At 41.7% G+C, this 18,766-nt stretch overlaps 2 protein-coding genes across 4 annotated transcripts in view; one reads left to right on the top strand and one right to left on the bottom strand.

Moving 5' to 3' along the window:
• LOC105259628 (MOB-like protein phocein) overlaps nucleotides 1-1,362 on the bottom strand; it is a 44,465-nt gene extending 43,103 nt beyond the window's left edge. Inside the window, exons 1-2 of the mRNA XM_045034230.1 lie at nucleotides 1,230-1,362; nucleotides 459-623 (exon numbers count right to left, since the gene is read on the bottom strand). Coding sequence (XP_044890165.1) covers nucleotides 459-623; nucleotides 1,230-1,232 — 168 coding nt within the window. The 5' untranslated portion in view covers nucleotides 1,233-1,362. The remainder of the gene's footprint in view (nucleotides 1-458; nucleotides 624-1,229) is intronic.
• A 46-nt stretch (nucleotides 1,363-1,408) lies between these two features.
• On the top strand, nucleotides 1,409-13,135 carry HSPD1 (heat shock protein family D (Hsp60) member 1). Of its 3 annotated transcripts, XM_019838416.3 has the most exons (13): nucleotides 1,873-1,888; nucleotides 2,176-2,257; nucleotides 2,826-3,001; nucleotides 4,152-4,404; nucleotides 6,211-6,293; nucleotides 6,808-6,903; nucleotides 7,421-7,514; nucleotides 7,781-7,949; nucleotides 9,752-9,851; nucleotides 10,844-11,089; nucleotides 11,765-11,939; nucleotides 12,225-12,403; nucleotides 12,506-13,135. In XM_019838416.3, the coding sequence occupies exons 3-13, from the start codon at nucleotides 2,828-2,830 to the stop codon at nucleotides 12,656-12,658; spliced, it is 1,722 nt and encodes a 573-aa protein (XP_019693975.1). In that variant the 5' UTR covers nucleotides 1,873-1,888; nucleotides 2,176-2,257; nucleotides 2,826-2,827; the 3' UTR covers nucleotides 12,659-13,135. The 3 variants fall into 3 exon arrangements, with proteins under 3 accessions (XP_006935512.1, XP_003991044.1, XP_019693975.1); XM_006935450.4 differs by lacking the exons at nucleotides 1,873-1,888; nucleotides 2,176-2,257 and adding an exon at nucleotides 1,409-1,672; XM_003990995.5 differs by lacking the exon at nucleotides 2,176-2,257 and having other exon boundaries at nucleotides 1,757-1,888.
• The last annotated feature ends 5,631 nt before the right edge of the window (nucleotides 13,136-18,766 follow it).

Here is an 18,766-nt window from a genome sequence, read left to right as displayed (position 1 = left end):
CTAACCTGTTACTGGAGAATGACTATTAAGGCTAGATCCAACCAGTTCTTTTCGAAAGTATGCCAACTAAGGCCAAAAATGGTTAAAAAGATTAGGGCAATTACAGCGTTAGAGGTTAGATCGAGAGTTTAAATTTCCCCTCAACTAGTCAAAAGAACCCACAGATCATCTTGAGGAATTTTTTGTTTTAATCAAAATTTAGAATTTAAAGAAAACACTGGTCATACTCAGCTACCAAATGGCTACTGATTTTAATACTCTGGAACTCTTCCATTCTACAAAATAAGCAACTTTATTTTACATAATCATTTTCGTTAAAAGCGGCATATCAGACATGACTGAATTAGGGAACAATCTTGAAGAAAACACAAAGCTATTTTAGAGACTACCTTTAATAACCACCAAGAATTTCTTTTTTCTCCTCCATACAAAACTAGTTGCACTTTAGCCCCATTTACCTTTCCTTTAGAGCCCGATCCAACAGCTACTACTGTTGCTTGCAAAACTTTTCCTTGCGATTTTTCTGGAAGCATAATGCCTCCTTTGGTTACAGTTTCGGCTGCACTCCTTTCAACTAAAACTCGGTCAAAGAGAGGAAGAAACTTCCTAAACGCTTGTCCTGCCTGTAAGAAAAGGAGTATTAAGTTTAAAAACAAAAGCAGTATGTGATTATGTTCTACGCGTTACACATCAAAAAGCACGTGTGGCTTTCAAAATTAACGCCAAAACTCCAATTATTCGTTCAAGAAAACCATTTGAATGTTTTGCTCTACCTGCCGAGTTTAATTTCCATTCCGTGTGTGTTAGGGGGGGTCGTTGCTGCTTCTCCGGTCAGCAGACAGCTTTAAGAGTAACCCTAGTTTATCCCAAGGTCAAATATTTTCCTACCTCAATTGTTCTGGAAAATTTCACAGAACTCAAGTCAACCCCTTTGCCTGGAGCCACGCTTTTCAAGATACTACACACCCACAAAGATCTCGCAGAAGTGGGTCCGCAGCTGCGCGTGAGTCCGGGTTCCCGCCCCCAGGCCCACAAGCATGCGGGGTACACGAGTGCAGAGCCCTTGGCAAATAAAAAGGGTTAGTGGGCCTCGCCTCTCCAGGGTTACTGCGGGCGCGGGTCACTGAGTGACCCCTACCCCTCCCGGTAGGCCTGCAAAGAAGCACCCGGGTACCCGAGCGCTATAGGCAGAGAAGGCCTCTTCGTCCTCCAGGCCACGCGAGACTCACCATGACTTTGGCCACCGCGGTTCCTACTCTGCTCTGGAGCTGCCGCCGCCGCCGCAAGGAGACCCGCAGTCCGACCCCCGGGCCACGTGAACGTGGGAAAAGGCCTCCCAACGCGCAGGCGCGCTTGCTCCCGCCCCCCGCTCCTCCCCGCAAGGGAGGGTGGCTGCACCAGCGCGCCGCGCGATTCGTCCCGAGAGTTGTGCGCCGGCCACTGACGCGAAGACGGGGAGGCGGAAGAAGAGAGGAGTTCTTTCTAGGCTTTTCTAGGCCGCCTGCCGGGGTGAAAGTACTAGCTCTTCGCCCCTCTCCCGGAAATGACGCGCTCTGAACCTTGACCCACAGAGAGCGCAGCGCTTCCCAGAAAGTTCTCGAACCGAGTACAGCCCGGGAACTAGCCTAAGCCGGACTGGGAGGACTGAGCTCACTTGCCTGGCCCTGCGCGGGTAGGGAGGGGCGGAGCTGGGCGCGGCGACTGCCGATTGCGGGGCCCCGGTGGAGGGGAAGGGGTGGGCGCAGCCCGCGCACGCGGTGCCGCGGGGCGGGGGGAAGCGGCGGAGGGAGGGGACACGGGCTCTTTGCCGTGTGCGCCGTGCACTCTGTCCCTCACTCGCCTCCGACGGCCTGCCTCATCGTCCGCACGCCCTGCCGCTGCCCCGCAGGTATACGGCCGCCCCGCGCCGCCTCTCCCAGACGCCTGGGACCCGGGACCCGGGAGCCGGGCCTTTCCCCGTCCGCCGCGGTCCTGCCTGATTGAGCCGGAAGGGGAGAGCCAGGGCTTCCCTACGGCGCCGCAGGCCCGGACCCGCCGGGCCAGGCCTTACGGGTCCATGTCGGTGTCCATCACGTGCGGCGTGGATTGCTAGCCCGGGCAGGGCGCAGGGGGGAGGGCTTGCCCGGTAGTTTGTATGCAATCGGGGGCGTATATTCACGTGGGCTCTCGTTGCAGCCCTGTCCTGATCGACTGTAGGGCCCCCGGGAGGGTGGTCGCAGCCGCGTGGGAACCGATTTTGGCCCCGTGGGCAGCTGAGGTACGGCATCTCCACCCTTGACCTTGCTGAGGGCGTCCTAAAAACAGACACGTGGGGTTGGGCGCAGAGAGCCGGGCCTTGGCCCCCAGCATCGCGGCCCTGCGGATAGTTGGATACAGTAGCCCTGAGTAGATACAAAGATTCCTGTTACTAAACGGATTTTTTGCACCGTCCGGAATATTTTTTTTCCCTTGGTCATTCTGGTTTATAACTTACCCCTTCCTGCAGATTTGGTTTTTTTAGGAGCACTTTTGCTCAGGAGGCTATTTTAGCGGTGAAAGATTAACTCGTTTTTAGCGGCTGGGGTAGGTGGCTGTGGGGATTCACAGACGTGGTGTACTTTGTGCTAGTTCTCTAGGTTAGGCGTGGGAGCGGCCTCTTCAAGCTTATGTTAGTAGCTGGTGTTTGAACCTATGTTAACGTGAGCCGCGTGTAGGGCAGGGATCAATACAGCTTGTATCTAACATTTCTTGTTTTGTGGTGTACAGGTGTCATGTTTGTGCTGTAATGCACCACGGATAGTGCTAGTATAAATGTACTGATAATCTGATTGTTTTCCCCCCAACAGAAATGCTTCGATTACCCGCAGTACTTCGCCAAATTAGGCCAGTGTCCAGGGCACTGGCTCCTCATCTTACTCGGGCCTATGCCAAAGATGTAAAATTTGGTGCAGATGCCCGAGCCTTAATGCTTCAAGGTGTAGACCTTTTAGCTGATGCTGTAGCTGTTACTATGGGGCCAAAGGTATCAATATTTTTATTTTATTGTGTTATAATTTATAGCATTTTGAATTAAGGAATAATATTTTAATGATGTCACATAGACAGTAAATACTTTAGTCTCCATTGTTGAGAAATCCCAGTTTACATAAAAGAGTTCCAAATTACCGCTTAACCTTTTTTTTTTTTAACTTGATTTAACGGTCTTAAAGCTTAAGTTTTTTTTCAAATTCGGGAAACTTTATTTCATATGACGTGTGATGTAATCCAGTGGTAACTCACAACTCAAGGTGGGTTCCTAAACGGAAAGTAGAATTAATCTTGCTTGCCTGCTTAAGTTTTGGATTTTTTCCCAGTAGTTAGTATCAAATATTGACGTTAGTGTGTAACTTAGCTCCAGTGATACCTCAAGTATGTGTTTGTAGGTACTAGTTTTACTTTTCTGCTGTTCATTGTTTTCCAAAGCACATTTAAAATGTTAAATCTTCTTTAACTTAGAGGTTGGTGAGGAGTAAAAACGTAACTTGAGGCTTTTGAAGATGATGCACAAGTGTAGTGATGCGTGATTTCAGGTTAACGGTTCCAGTATCAAAGTAGTCATATGTACTATATAAAATATGGCATTTGCCTGCCTCACAAGTAGCACCTTTAATTCAAATCTAGAAGCTGCCAGTACTGTTTGTACTGTGTTTGAGATTTAACATTGAACCAGCCTTGGAAGAGTGAACTGTATTTGTCTTGCTGCTAGTATTTTAGTAACTAAATTTTAAAGCAAGTTTAAAAATAAGTTTCACATTATTTTCAAAGACAGCAGGCACCAGACAAAACTATAAATTATGTGAAGAGTATTCTGACATTTTATTATCTACCAAATTGATCTGGTTTATCTTGTGTTTTTGTTTTTTTATGAGATAACATCTTTCAGTCTAGGATCTGTATCTTCCATAAAAGATCATCCAAAGTTATACACTTGGCAACAGAGAGGTCATTTTGTCTGTAACCTAAGAACACTGATGAACCTGCCTTTGAAATTACATGCTTCAGATCTGATTAAATAATGACAGTTTGTGTTGAGGCTTTCAAGTAACTACTTTTTTATTAAAAGTTCCTGTTTTACGCTAAATAGTACTTAGAGAGTATGTGATTCTGTCACTTTTTTTTCTCTGCAATTCTAGGGAAGAACAGTGATTATTGAACAGAGTTGGGGCAGTCCCAAAGTAACAAAAGATGGTGTGACTGTTGCAAAGTCAATTGATTTAAAAGATAAATATAAAAATATTGGCGCTAAACTTGTTCAAGACGTTGCCAATAACACAAATGAAGAGGCTGGAGATGGCACCACTACTGCTACTGTCCTGGCACGCTCTATTGCCAAGGAAGGCTTCGAGAAGATTAGCAAAGGTGCTAATCCAGTGGAAATCAGGAGAGGTAGGAATGTCTTCATTGTCACCACAGTGTTTTGAAGTGTCTTAGAAAGTCGACTCTTACTTCTCCTTTCTCTTAAAAACAATCTTATATGGAGTTTTTCTTCAGCAAATAGCAATTGGATGCCTGGCTTATGTGATGGGTACTATGCTAGGCATTGAGAGAAATAGGACTAAGACATTCTTTGTTGTCCTTCCCTTCCCTGTGTCTAGAGACCCCCCCAAACCCCCTCTTCCCCCCGCCACCCAAAGGAACAGTTTGGTGGAAGATACAGCATGTTCTGTATACCTTGAGGATAGTAAACTTGTGGGGATTAGAGCAGGGAGAGAGTATTAAACAGTTTTGCTATTTTACAGAGTAGGGCTAAACAAACTATATCATTCATTCAGGATGACAAATTTAGGGTGTGTGTGTATACATAAAAGCAGGATTTTGTTTTGTTTTGTTTTTGCCTCTTAACAGCACATAATGCATTATTGGTCTTCATTTTGTTCATTATTGCTTGCTTTGGGAAACTAGGCCACCATTTATTTATTTATTAATTTTTTTTTTTTAACGTTTATTTATTTTTGAGACAGAGAGACACAGAACATCAACGGGGGAGGGTCAGAGAGAGGGAGACACAGAATCCGAAACAGGCTCCAGGCTCTGAGCTGTCAGCACAGAGCCCAACGCGGGGGTCGAACTCACAGACCGCGAGATCGTGACCTGAGCTGAAGTCGGCCACTTAACCGACTGAGCCACCCAGGCGCCCCTAGGCCACCATTTAAAGATCTCCTTAGCTTGAGCTTCATGGTGATACAAACTTAAGTCCTGTCACTGCTGTTAATTAGCTGTGTACTAAAACTTGATTTTTTGTATCTTGAAAATGTAATTGCTGCTTATCTATAGGGTGTGTTACTGTCCAAATTAGAGAAGACTTGAGAGTAAAGTGGGGTGCCATTAACAATTTTGTCAGAATTGGCATCCCAGCACACTGATGTATCAGCATCCCATCTATTTCAGTGTTTAAGGTACAAATAAATGTTTCATTGAAAGCAGTTTGAATATAAATCATGGACAAATGTTAATTGAGTTTATTAAAATTACTTCCCTGAAAAAGTGATTGTTACTACATGCCTTTCTTTGGATTTATTTCTTGAAGTTACCCTTTATCAAAATAAAGGGAAGAGCCAGCACTCATCCCATTGAACAAAATGAGGTTCTCATAAATCCATACTGTGCTGCTGTTGACTGTTAAATATTTTATTTATAATTACATATTAAAGGAGGAGATTTCAGATATTAAAACCTGTAGGGGTATAGAGGTCCTGGGTGGCTCAGTCGGTTAAGCATCTGACTCTTGGTTTTGGCTCACAGTTTGTGAAATCAAGCCCCAAGTCAGGCTCTGCTGACACTGCAGAGCCTACTTGGGATTCTCTCTCAAAATTAAAAACAACCCTAGGGGCATAATCCCTTATTTTCAATTGAGAGAAATGTTGGGTGACCCTGTTGGAAACATGCAACATGATTGGACTGGGAATAGTTTACACAGAATGAGTTGAATGGTGAGATTCTTGAAATTATACACCATAGTTTTTTTTTTTCCTTAGTACAGTTTTCAGAATAATTTTGACCTGGTTCTTCATTTATCAGACTTCCTGTTTGAGTGTGCACCATCCAACTCCATGTGATTAGGAGAAGTGCCAGCACAGAAGTATTGTTTAGGCTGTATTAACACATTAAAGCATTTAATATGAATTGGAATTTTTACTTGACAAGAAACCATGAGAGAATAAGCATTGTTAATGGCATTTATTCTTAAATCAGGTGTGATGTTAGCTGTTGATGCTGTAATTGCTGAACTTAAGAAGCAGTCTAAACCTGTGACAACCCCTGAAGAAATTGCTCAGGTAAGGAGTTGTCATATTTTACAATAAACATGTGATTTTATTCCGTAATCACATACCAGTGTTAGAATAACAACACTAACCAGTCACTAACATTGAAAGCATTTTTCTTACTGCCAAATAACATTTGAAAATAATGCAGTGACCATAGCTGGAGTCTTAGTGGGCTGTCACTTTAGTTCTACCTGGCTCTGAGTAAAACTCATTTTTTTTGTATGGAAAACGTTCTTTAGTCATTTGTCAAAAGGTACATAGTTTTTGTCATGTTAGAATATTATCACTTTTTCGGGGTGTGGGGGGAGTCTTTTTTTTTAAGAGTAGTTGTATGTTTGTCATATCTTTTAAAAACAATGTAGCCAAATGATAATTGAAAACAGAACCAACATTTCCTTAGAACTGTTAGACTGTATCTCCCACACACACTATCAATTTGGAAGTTACTAGGAAAAGGAAAGGGAGTTGATTGAGAACACTGGCCTTAACTTTTTAACTTGGAAGAGTAACTTGATTGTTTTAGGTTGCTACCATTTCTGCAAATGGAGATAAAGAAATTGGCAACATCATTTCTGATGCAATGAAAAAGGTTGGAAGGAAAGGTGTCATCACAGTAAAGGCAAGTGTGATTTTTTTTTAATTTTTTTTTTTGATGTTTATTTATTTTTGAGACAGAGACAGAGCATGAATGGGGGAGGGTCAGAGAGAGGGAGACACAGAATCTGAAACAGGCGCCAGGCTCTGAGCTGTGAGCACAGAGCCCGATGCGGGGCTCGAACTCACAGACCTTGAGATCATGACCTGAGCCGAAGTTGGCCGCTTAACTGACTGAGCCACCCAGGCGCCCCAAGTGTGTTTTTTATGATAGCTTGGTATGGGTTGTCTGGTGATCAAAACAGTTTTCCAAATAAAACATTCAAACTGTGTGTTGCATATGTATATAACACATTCAATATAAAAATTCAAATATGTATTTTTGAAGTTTTTGCAGAATTGGGAGTTGGATGTCCTGGGGCATTTGCATAGTTCTGCCTGGATCCTTTGTGATCAATGGGGTCTCCTAATCTGGTCCATAATTAAAAATTTTTGTGTTTCTTTAATGAAATTCATACAACTAATTGTTTGATTTGTTATAGGATGGAAAAACACTAAATGATGAATTAGAAATTATTGAAGGCATGAAATTTGATCGAGGTTATATTTCTCCATACTTTATTAATACATCAAAAGGTAAGAGCAAGTCAGTAAATGAAATAAAAAAAAATAGAGCTTGTCATGTGTCGAACTATAAGCATTAGGCCATACTTTTAAGAAAATAAATTTATGTATTCCAAAAGTTACTGTAAATGACAAATGAAAGTGGAAAAACATGAACTCAGTAGTCACTTGAAATGTACTGAAATTGGGTTATAGCTTTTTCATTTAAAGAAATTGCAGTTATTTCAAAATATTGTTAATGTTTTAACATTGATTTAAAATGTTTTTTGTTTTTACAGGGCAGAAATGTGAATTCCAAGATGCCTATGTTCTGTTGAGTGAAAAGAAAATTTCTAGTGTCCAGTCCATTGTACCTGCTCTTGAAATTGCCAATGCTCACCGTAAGCCCTTGGTCATAATTGCTGAAGATGTTGATGGAGAAGCTCTGAGTACACTTGTTCTGAATAGGTAATAGGCAGTGGTGTTTGGTTTACATTTTCAGATGAAAGGCAATTTTTTGTATTGATGTTTGAAATCTCTATTATGTACCCTCACATTGAACCACTTGTGTTTGTATTTAGAGGTATGTGTGATACAGGTGTGCTTCATGAACTCTTGGTCCAGTTATAATGGTTCTTTGTTTTTGAATGGGTTCTATGTGAAAATCCATAGTATTTTGTGCAACTTTCTCATAAGATAGCCTAATTTTGTATGGTGTCCATTTTTTATTATGAATGTTTACAGTTGCTTAGAAGAAATGACTAAGTTTTTTTATCTGGAAAAATATTTTCACAATTACAATTTTGAATGAGAAGTAAACTATCATTTTCTAAGCCTTAGATCAAAGTGTATTTAGCTATCAGCATTTTACATAATCTGTTAAAAGAAAAAATTAATAGGCTGAAATAAATTGGCACTCAATCTAAGATAAGTTGAGGTTAAGATAATTTTTTTTTAATCTATAATGTATTACTTTTGACTTTAAGGCAGGTGCTTAATGCTATAAACAGAATCTTAGGGCATTAAAAAATAAGTAATCTCTACAGCCAATGTAGGGTTCGAACTCACAACCCCAAGACCAAGAGTTACATGCTCTTCCAACTGAGCCAGCTAGGCGCTCCTTAGGACATCATTAAAATGTGCTCCTAATCCTGGAATTGAGGTATATTAAAAGTAATATTTCCAATTTTATTATAATGGAAATAACACAAATGAAACAGGTATGTAGGAGAGTTACATGGCTTGACCCAAAAGCTCTGAGTGAGTTTACTTATCCTGGAATGTTTGTTAGCTTGGATTTGCTTTTTGGGATCTGAAAAGTCTTATTGTAGGATTTGAAACCAAAATAAAAAAACAATAGACCTACAGAGTTTCACTGAGCCATTTTACTGGTAGCTGTAAAGTTGGGTGTCTGATTTTCTTGGCATATTATCAGAGTTTACCCCTCTGATTTTTATTTGGCTCTAATAGACCAATTTTGTTTTAGTGTCCATATATTCCTTCTGTGTCACTATCTGGTCTCAAGGGGACATTTCTTTGATTATATATTCCAGGCATTCAGTATCTGATAAAATTGCAGGTGAGCTTAATGTTATTATCAGTAATACTTACATTTACGAAGGAACCAGATTAAGAACACTGCTTGCTCAAATGTAACTAGTAGTAACTTGATTACTACTAAATGGAACCCATAGAGCAGTAGTAAATACTCATTAGATCCCCAAATTTAATATTTAAATATTTTAAAATTAAAATTTAGCTCTTCTGATTTTTGAAAATTATAAAGATTTATCACTATGTCATAGTTAAAGGTGTTTGGCTTATGATAATATTTTTGTTCCTGGGTCTAGTTTAACTGGAAAGTAAGGTCAGTTTATTACGAAGGTGATTGGATATTGGCAAATATGGATGAATGGAAAGTTGCCCTTTCCTGTCTTAATTTGACCAAAAGTTGTAAGAAAGCCAAAAATTGTAAAAAGTGTGGTTTCCAGGGGCGCCTGGGTGGCTCCATCTGTTGAGTGTCTGACTTCAGCTCAGGTCATGATCTCACAGTTTGTGGGTTTGAGCCCTCCATCGGGCTCTGCACTGACAGCTGGAAGCCTGGAGCCTGCTTCAGATTCTCTCCCTCTCTCTCTGCCCCTCCCCTGTTTGCATGCTCTCTCTCAAAATAAAAAAAAGTATGTTTCCTAAGTAATCATAGTACTTAGAACTTAAGAACTAGGTAAGCATTTTTAAATTTAAATCTGATTTTTATTAACTGTTCTTAACAGGCTGAAAGTTGGTCTTCAGGTTGTAGCCGTCAAAGCTCCAGGTTTTGGTGACAATAGAAAGAACCAGCTTAAAGATATGGCTATTGCTACTGGTGGTGCAGTAAGTAAAATAAATGTGATGTTGGTTTACTGAATGTTTTATACTTCCAGGTCTGAAGTTTATAGGTAAATTTTACATTTTTCACGGTCAGATATTATCTAAACTATTAATTTGTGTTTATGTTGGACGTTTAGGAGGTATAGGTTGGATTAAATACTGCTAAGGTCCCCTGTCTAACTTACCATGAGTCTAGCCCAAGAATAGGGTTATTTGACGAATTTGTTTTTTTGTTTTTTAATTTTTTTTTTTTAATGTTTATTTTTAAGAGAATGCGAGTGGGTTGGGACAGAGAGAGAGGGAGACACAGAATCTGAAACAGGCTCCAGGCTCTGAGCTGTCAGCACAGAGCCTGACACGGGGCTCAAACTCACAAGCTGCAAGATCATGACCTGAGCTGAAGTCGGACGCTCAACCGACTGAGCCACCCAGGCACCCCAAGACTAATTTGTTTCTAAGAATATTGGCTGGGTGGCTCAGTCAGTTAAGCATCCGACTTCGGCTCAGGTCGTGATACGGCTCGTGAGTTCAAGCCCTGGGTCGGGCTCTGTGCTGACAGCTCAGAGCCTGGAGCCTGCTTCAGATTCTGTGTCTCCCTCTCCTCTCTCTGCCCCTTCCCTCCCTCTGTCTTGCTCTCTCTCTCAAAAACAGTAAAAAAAAAATTTTTTTAATAAAATATTGTAGAAACCACATAGGATTTAAGAGTTTAGGCCTAAGGTCCAGTCCCGATATCACCAAAAATATGACCTTTGAGGAGTTGTTTGAGTTTATACTCAAATAAAGCTAATGTTAATTTGATTAACTGAGAAGTTGGAAATGCACTGGGAAACTCGATCAAGTCTTCTCTGGACTAGTCATAATCTTAAAATCTCATGTTTCAAAGAAATACAGTATTATAAGATGTTTTTCTCATCAAAACACCCATGTGATGTATTACAGACTTGGTACAGTGAAAAACTAAGCTGCAAGTGGTTCATTTTTAAATGTTTTTGTAGGTGTTCGGAGAAGAAGGGTTGACTCTAAATCTTGAAGATGTTCAGCCTCATGACTTAGGAAAAGTTGGAGAAGTCATTGTGACCAAAGATGATGCTATGCTCTTAAAAGGAAAAGGTGACAAGGCTCAAATTGAAAAACGTATCCAAGAAATCATTGAACAGTTAGATATCACAACTAGTGAATATGAAAAGGAAAAACTGAATGAACGTCTGGCAAAACTCTCAGATGGAGTAGCTGTGCTGAAGGTAAGATTCGTTGTTGTAAATGAGCTTCCTAGGTTCTGAGCTCAAGAATGATTTTGTTTCTTTGGTATTCCCCACTAGGGCCATGTAACTAAAATGTTTGGGGGAAATAACTTCATCATGGAGATATATATTATACAAAATTTCTTTGTTGGAATATTCTTTCCTTAAAACCAAGATGTTTTGTTAAAGATCAGGCTGACGTTGGACTGATGTAGGACACTGTACTCACCCTATTAGCTATGTAGTCATGCAGTCGCTTTTAACAAGTAGGCAACCTTTTTTACGTGGTCTTTTTTTTTGGTGTTTTTTGTTTGTTTTTTAAGTAAACCCAGTGCAGAGCACCTAGGTGGCTCAGTTTAGCGTCTGACTCTTGGTTTCAGCTCAGATCGGGATCTCACGGTTTGAGTTCAAGCCCCACATTCAGTTCCGTACTGACAGTGCAGAGCCCGCTTAGGACTCTCTCTCCCTCTTACTCTGCGCCTCTCCTACATGCCCTCTGCGTGTGTGTGTGTGTGTGTGTGTGTGTGTGTGTGTGTGTGTGTGTGTCTCTCTCGCTGTCTCTCGCTCGCTCTCTCTCAAAAGTAAATAAAAAAATCCAGTGCTTTTTAATGACTCTTGCCAGCCAGCATCTTGAATCAGAGAAGCCCATACTAACTGGAATTCTTTTATTCTTAGGTTGGTGGCACAAGTGATGTTGAAGTGAATGAAAAAAAAGACAGAGTTACAGATGCCCTCAATGCTACCCGAGCTGCTGTTGAAGAAGGCATTGTTCTGGGAGGGGGTTGTGCCCTGCTTCGGTGCATTCCAGCCTTGGATTCAATAACTCCAGCTAATGAAGATCAAAAAATTGGTAAAACTGCCTTACAAATGAGTTTATTTGCAGCGTGATTTTAGTCTGCTATAATAATATTGTTGCCCATCAAATAGAACAATAAATCACAAAACAATTACCAGTATAACAAAGGAAGAATAACACTAATAATCAGAGGACAGATGAAAGATGAAATCACATCTCTTGGGGGGGAATGATTTGACCTGTGGAATTTCCCAGTTGAGTTTTCCCTGTATCAAATTGTGTTGTCATTTTTACAAAAGAAAGAATGAAACCAAATTTGCTAAAATTTGTTTTCTTTAGGTATAGAAATCATTAAGAGAACACTCAAAATTCCTGCAATGACCATTGCTAAGAATGCAGGTGTTGAAGGATCATTGATAGTTGAGAAAATTATGCAGAGTTCCTCAGAAGTTGGTTATGATGCTATGCTTGGAGATTTTGTGAATATGGTAGAAAAGGGAATCATTGATCCAACTAAGGTAAATGGTTGGCCATTTTCTAAAAATTCTTTCAAGAATCTTCTGTTAAGTCTTATTTTTTACTAAGGATAAAGGTAATATTTTATCAAACTTTTTCCTTAGGTTGTAAGAACTGCTTTATTGGATGCTGCTGGAGTGGCCTCTCTGTTAACTACAGCAGAAGTTGTAGTCACCGAAATTCCTAAGGAAGAGAAGGACCCTGGAATGGGCGGAATGGGAGGAATGGGAGGTGGTATGGGAGGTGGCATGTTCTAATTCCTAGAATAGCGCTTTACCATTGTTAATGAACTGTGAGAGGAAGCTCAAGGCAGTGCTCCTCAAGAATAACTTCAGAGAAGTCAGTTGAAGGAAATGACTGAAGAAAAGGCTGGCTGATGTTTAAGAAAATCACTATAACCATCAGTTACTGGTTTCAGTTGACAACATATAATGGTTTACTGCTGTCATTGTCCATGCCTACAGATAATTTATTTTGTATTTTTGAATAAAAAGACATTTGTACATTCCTGATAACTGAATGCAAGAGCCATGTACCAATGTACTGCTTTCAACTTAAATCACTGAGGCATTTTTACTATTATTCTGTTAAAATCAGGATTTTAGTGCTTGCCATCACCAGATGAAAAGTTACGAAGCAGCCTTTCTGTGGAGAGTAAGAATAGTTGTGTACAAAGTAGAGAAATATCCAATTATGTGACAACCTTTGTGTAATAAAAATTTGTTTAAACTTAATTGTGTTAGCTTTTCCGTGACCTAGAAGATAAGAGAAATTGAAAGCCAATAGACAAAGAGGGGTAGGGGTAGGATTTGGTACAAGTGTGTAAAACATTTCTGCATGTAGTATATTTCCGTTTCTCTTTGCTACAATTACTCTGTAGATAATGAAATTTTAATATTTTTTATTTCTTTTTGAAAGGCAGAGAGGGAGACACAATCTGAAGTAGGCTCCAGGCTCTGAGTTGTCCACACACAGCTCCACTCCAGGCTCGAACCCATGAATGGTGAGGTCATGGACTGAGCCATTCAGGCACCCTATGGTAATGGAAATTTTTAAAGGTGACAGCTGATTGCTGTGGACACTATTTTATGTGTTGAGGTCTGGTCATAAAGGGCCAATTTGTCATTTCTTGTGGAGGTTATAGTTACTGCTTCAAACCGTCAGCATAATAAATGGATTCCTGTTGGGTACCCACAAGTGAGGAGGGCAGGGTGTGTAGAAGGGTGTGCTTCAGTGGAAAGGGAGGTATGCCATTCGAGCATAATGGACAGTGAGGAAGGGCATCCTTGCTTGGTGGGGTCAGCCCAGTGTCTTCACTTTTATTAAGAATGTAAAGCAGATTTTTGGCTCAGTGCACTGGAAACAGTATGGAAATGTGTGTGTGTTTTTTTTTTTTTAATGTTTATTTTTCAGAGCGCATGAGCAGGGGAGGGGCAGAAAGGGAGGCAGAATCCAAAGCAGGCTCTGTACTGTCAATGCAAAACCCAGTGTGGGCCAGTGTGGGTCTCAAACCATCCAACTGTGAGATCATGACCTGAGCCAAAGTCAGACACTCAACCTACTGAGCCACCCAGGTACCCTGAAATGTGGCCTATTTTTAAAATAGTACCTGGGTGTGGGGCATGTTGGGGGCAGGATGATTTGCAAGACGTAACTTTGCTTTCTAGGTTTACTATATTATGAGTTGAAGGCAACAAAATCTTGCCTAACAACATCTAAGTTCCTGCCTTAACCTGTGCCAAGGACCTAGTCTGTCTTGGCTACAGAATGTAAATCTGCTCTAGATGAGAAGGATCTTGCCCGCCACTTGGTTTGGTCTTGGGGCTGCTGCTTAGAGACTGGTAGAAGCTAGGCATTGAGGCAGTGCTCTCCTTGTTTACAAAGCTTGGGCAGAAACAGGAATAATAAAGTCCATCACAGACCAAAAGCCAAAGTCACTTGAAATCTGCACCTAGGAATACCTGTGCTTTCCTTGGTTTAGAAAAAGAATGACCATAGATTAAAGGGGACTGAATAATGGGCATTTTAAGTGAATACAACTTGCCTAGAATGTAGTTTTAGCTACATAAGTAGCAAAAGGCAAACCAGTATCAAGAGAAACCTTAGAGAAAGGATTTAATATAGTTTATTATCTTAAAGGCCAAGCTCAGGGTGCCTGCGTAACTCAGTTAAGCGTTCGACTTCCGCTCAGGTCATGATCTCTCTGTTCGTGGGTTTGAGCCCCGTGTGGGGCTCTGTGCTGAAAGCATGGAGCCTGGAGCCTGCTTCAGATTGAGTCTCCTTCTCTGCCCTTCCCTTGCTCGTGCTGTCTCTCAAAAATAAGTAAACGTTAAAAAAAATAATAAAAATTTTATAAATGTTTTTAATGTTATTTTTGAGACAGTGTAAGTGGGGGAGGGGCAGAGGGAGACACAGAATCCAAAGCAGGCTCCAGGCTCCGTGCTGTCAACGCAGAGCCTGACCCAGGGCTCGAACTCATGAACCATGAAATCACAACCTGAGCTGAAGTCTGATGCTTAACTGACTGAGCCACCCTGGTGCCCCCCAAAATAATTTAAAGGCCAAGCTAGGTGATGAGAAGGAAAGGTAAGAGATGAGAAACACCTGGACTTTAAAAGATTATTAGAGGGGTGCCTGGATGGTTCAGTTGGTAAAGTGGCCAACTTCGGCTCAGGTCATAGTCTTGCAGTTCACAAGTTCAGGCCCCACATCGGGCTCTGCACTGACTGCTCAGGAGCCTGCTTTGAATTCTGTGTCTCCCTCTCTTTTTGCCCACCCCCCCTGCCTACTCAGGCTCTGTTCTCTCTCAAAAAAAAATAATAAAATTTTAAATTAAAAAAAGATTATTAGAATGACCAGTCTAAAGAGAGCACAGGAGAGGAAGAAAATAGTGTTATGTGGTAGACCTTAGACTAAATGTAGTACTGCATTAACTCTAAACAGTCTTGGATTGGGGACTACTTATTAAACCTATGCTACATGTAATGTAAACAGGCTGTGAGAGGTTAAGTAGCTTATACAAAGTCTCAGCTATTAAGTGGCAGACCCCAGATATAAACCAGGTTTGAAGAACTTAAACTCTTTTTTTTTTTTTTTAATTTTTTTTTTCAATGTTTATTTATTTTTGGGACAGAGAGAGACAGAGCATGAATGGGGGAGGGGCAGAGAGAGAGGGAGACACAGAATCGGAAGCAGGCTCCAGGCTCTGAGCCATCAGCCCAGAGCCCGACGCGGGGCTCGAACTCACGGACTGTGAGATCGTGACCTGGCTGAAGTCGGACGCTTAACCGACTACTCCACCCAGGCGCCCCAAAGAACTTAAACTCTTAAACCAAAGAGGCAGACTGGAATGAACTCCTAAATGAGGATTAGGCAATTGTAAAACCCTCTGAAAGCTGCAGCCAGAGAAATCGATAGATTGGGAAATTACCTTTTCCCTCTGTTACTAACCTTACAGATTAGCAGGAAGGCATTTCTATTCCCTCTCTCCACCCCTATACTTCTCTGGGACAAGAAATAGAATCATACAGGAAAACAGGAAAGACTTACAGATTCTGCCATTTGAGAGTCCCCCAATGAAAATGCTGCCTCACCTGGTCACCTGACAGTGAAACTCATTAGTCAGTGTGCCCTACATTAATGCCAATAAGCTTTTTAGTATCTTGATTTCAAATATTAATGGACAAACATGAATCATTAGACAATCAAGCCTCAGCATGAAGGAGAATAGCAAAAACCATAAGGGACCTAAGGGAAACTTTAAAAATTGTAATATTAAAGAGATCTTGTTGCCATAAACCGTGGCTCGGTTCAGCATCTTCACTTCAGCTCAGGTCATGATCCCGTGGTCCATGAGTTCGAGCCCCACATCAGGCTCTCTGATGTCAGCTCAGAGCTCATTTTGGAACCTGCCTCCTGCTTTCTGTCCCTCCCCCACCTGCACATTCTCTCTCTCTCTCTCAAAAATAAGCATTAAAAAAATGAGCAATTAGAAAACATTCATGGAGGGGCGCCTGGGTGGCTCAGTCAAGCATCCAACTCTTGGTTTTGGCTCAGGCCATGATCTCACGGGCATGAGATTGACTGCAATGTTGGGCTCCATGCTGAGCATGGAGTCTACTTGGGATTCTGTCTCTCTTTCCCCTCCCCTGCCGGTGCTCTCTCTCGCTCTTGCTGTCTTAAAACTTTTAAAAATAGGGGCATGTGGGTGCCTTAGTTGGCTTAGTGTCTGACTTGGTTTCAGTTCGAGCCCCACATCAGGCTATGTGCCGGCAGCGCGGAGCCTGCTTGGGATTCTGTCTCCCTCTCTCTCTGCCCCTCCGGTGCTTCCTCTTTGTCTCTCAAAAATAAAAACAAGAATTTTAAATAAATTTAAAAAACATTCTTGGAAATTAAAACTGTGGCAAATGTAAAATTAACAAAGGGCTGGGAGACAGAATTGAGGAACTCTAAGAGGCAGATCAAAAACATGGAAAATCGGAAAAACAAAGATTTAATACAAGGGGCACCTGGCTGGCTCAGTCAGTAGAGCACGTGACCCTAAATCTTGGGGTTGTTAACCATGTTGGGTGTGGAGATTACTTAAAAATAAAATATTTTTTATTTGTTAGGTGTTTACTTTCTTAATCTGAGAGGGAGAGAATCCCAAGCAAGTTCCGTACTGTCAGTAGAGAGCCCCGTGTGGGACATGATCTTAGGAACCATGAGATCATGCCCAGAGCTGAAATCAAGAGTTGGACGTTTAACCAACTGAGTCACCCAGATGCCCCCCAAACAAATTTTTTTTTAAGTTTTTTGGTTGTTTTTTTTTTTTTTAATTTTTTTTTCAACGTTTATTTATTTTTGGGACAGAGAGAGACAGCATGAACGGGGGAGGGGCAGAGAGAGAGGGAGACACAGAATCGGAAACAGGCTCCAGGCTCTGAGCCATCAGCCCAGAGCCCGACGCGGGGCTCGAACTCACGGACCGCGAGATCGTGACCTGGCTGAAGTCGGACGCTTAACCGACTGCGCCACCCGGGCGCCCCAAGTTTTTTGGTTTTTTTGAGAGAGAGGGTGTGCACATGTGGGGGAGAAGGGCAGAGGGAGAGAGAATCCCTAGCAGGCTCCATGCTCAGTGTGGAGCCTGACTCAGGGCTCAAACTCAAACCGTGAGATCATGACCTGAGCCCAAATCAAGAGTCAGATGTTTAACTGACTGGACTTAATACAAGAGATAGAATGTCTAATTGTTCAGGAATACTTGAATGATAGAACCAGAGAATATGGGGAGGAAATGATCAAACAAATGATTCAAAGAAATTCCTCAGAATTGAAAGAATAGAGTCTGACTGCAGAGCTCTCAAGGGGCCCAGCACAATTAGGGCCAGGCAACAGGACAGCATGCAGTTTCAGACTACCCAGGATAGAGGAGATTTTAAAAGCTCCCAGAGGGCACCTGGATATCTCAATTGACAGACTTTGGCTCAGGTCATGATCTTGCAGTTCATGAGTTCAAGCCCTGCGTCAGGCTCTGTGCTGACAGCTCAGAGCCTGGAACCTGCTTTGGATTCTGTCTCCTCTCTCTGTCCCTCCCCCATTCACGCTCTCTCTCTCTCTCTCTCAAAAATAAACATTACAAAAAATCATAAATAAAAGCTTTCAGAATCCAAAAAAATGGATGCTATACAAAGAAATGGGAATAACAGTGGCATAAGACTTCTCAAGAATAAATAGCACTGGATGCCAGAATACAATGAAGTCAGATCTTCAAACGGGATGGAGGGAGAGGATATTATCCCTAATGTAGAGTTCTGTACTCAAGTGTGAATATAAAACGACATAATCAGACACAAGGATTCTAAAAATTTAGCCCCACTTGCCTTAGGAAACCACTAAAGGGCTTATTTCCTCAGCATGTGGAAGGTAAATTAAAAATACGAGGCCAAGACTCAGGACATAGGGAGCCCCTAAAAAGAGGGGGAAGGAAAACCCTAGAGTGACTGCATGGGGGCCCTAGGATTACAGCTGCACAACAGACTAGAGAGCAACCAGTTCAGACTGGAGGATAAAAGTGGCCGCAAGTAACTGAACGACTGAACTTTAAGTGGTTTGGACACATTAGAGGCCTGTTTTCCCACAGAACCAGGACAAAGTTGACAACTACACGGTTGGTTCACTTAGCACTTGATGGTAGAGTTCCAATATGCCTTCTCTGGAATTACCGCCTCTTCTCTGAAAAGGTAGCAGGTGTAGCTGCAAACTTCATGTCCTCACCATCAGGCAAAAACCAAGGAAGAGACATTTCTCTTCCAACTTGCTTTCCACAGATAAAAAACCTTATCTAGCAGTGCTCTCCCATCAGTCTTCCCCTATGAATCCAATGA

Source organism: Felis catus, chromosome C1, assembly GCF_018350175.1.
Source record: "Felis catus isolate Fca126 chromosome C1, F.catus_Fca126_mat1.0, whole genome shotgun sequence".
NCBI lineage: Eukaryota > Metazoa > Chordata > Mammalia > Carnivora > Felidae > Felis > Felis catus.
Note: the sequence above shows the minus strand (reverse complement) of the source record. Positions and strands in the feature narration are given on the sequence as shown.

Coding starts and splice junctions, on each gene's coding strand:
- HSPD1 (XM_006935450.4), top strand. CDS start 2,828: ATGCTTCGATTACCCGCAGTACTTCGCCAAATTAGGCCAGTGTCCAGG. Junction 9,852..10,843: donor CTATTGCTACTGGTGGTGCA/GTAAGTAAAATA, acceptor ATGTTTTTGTAG/GTGTTCGGAGAAGAAGGGTT. Junction 11,090..11,764: donor ATGGAGTAGCTGTGCTGAAG/GTAAGATTCGTT, acceptor TTTTATTCTTAG/GTTGGTGGCACAAGTGATGT.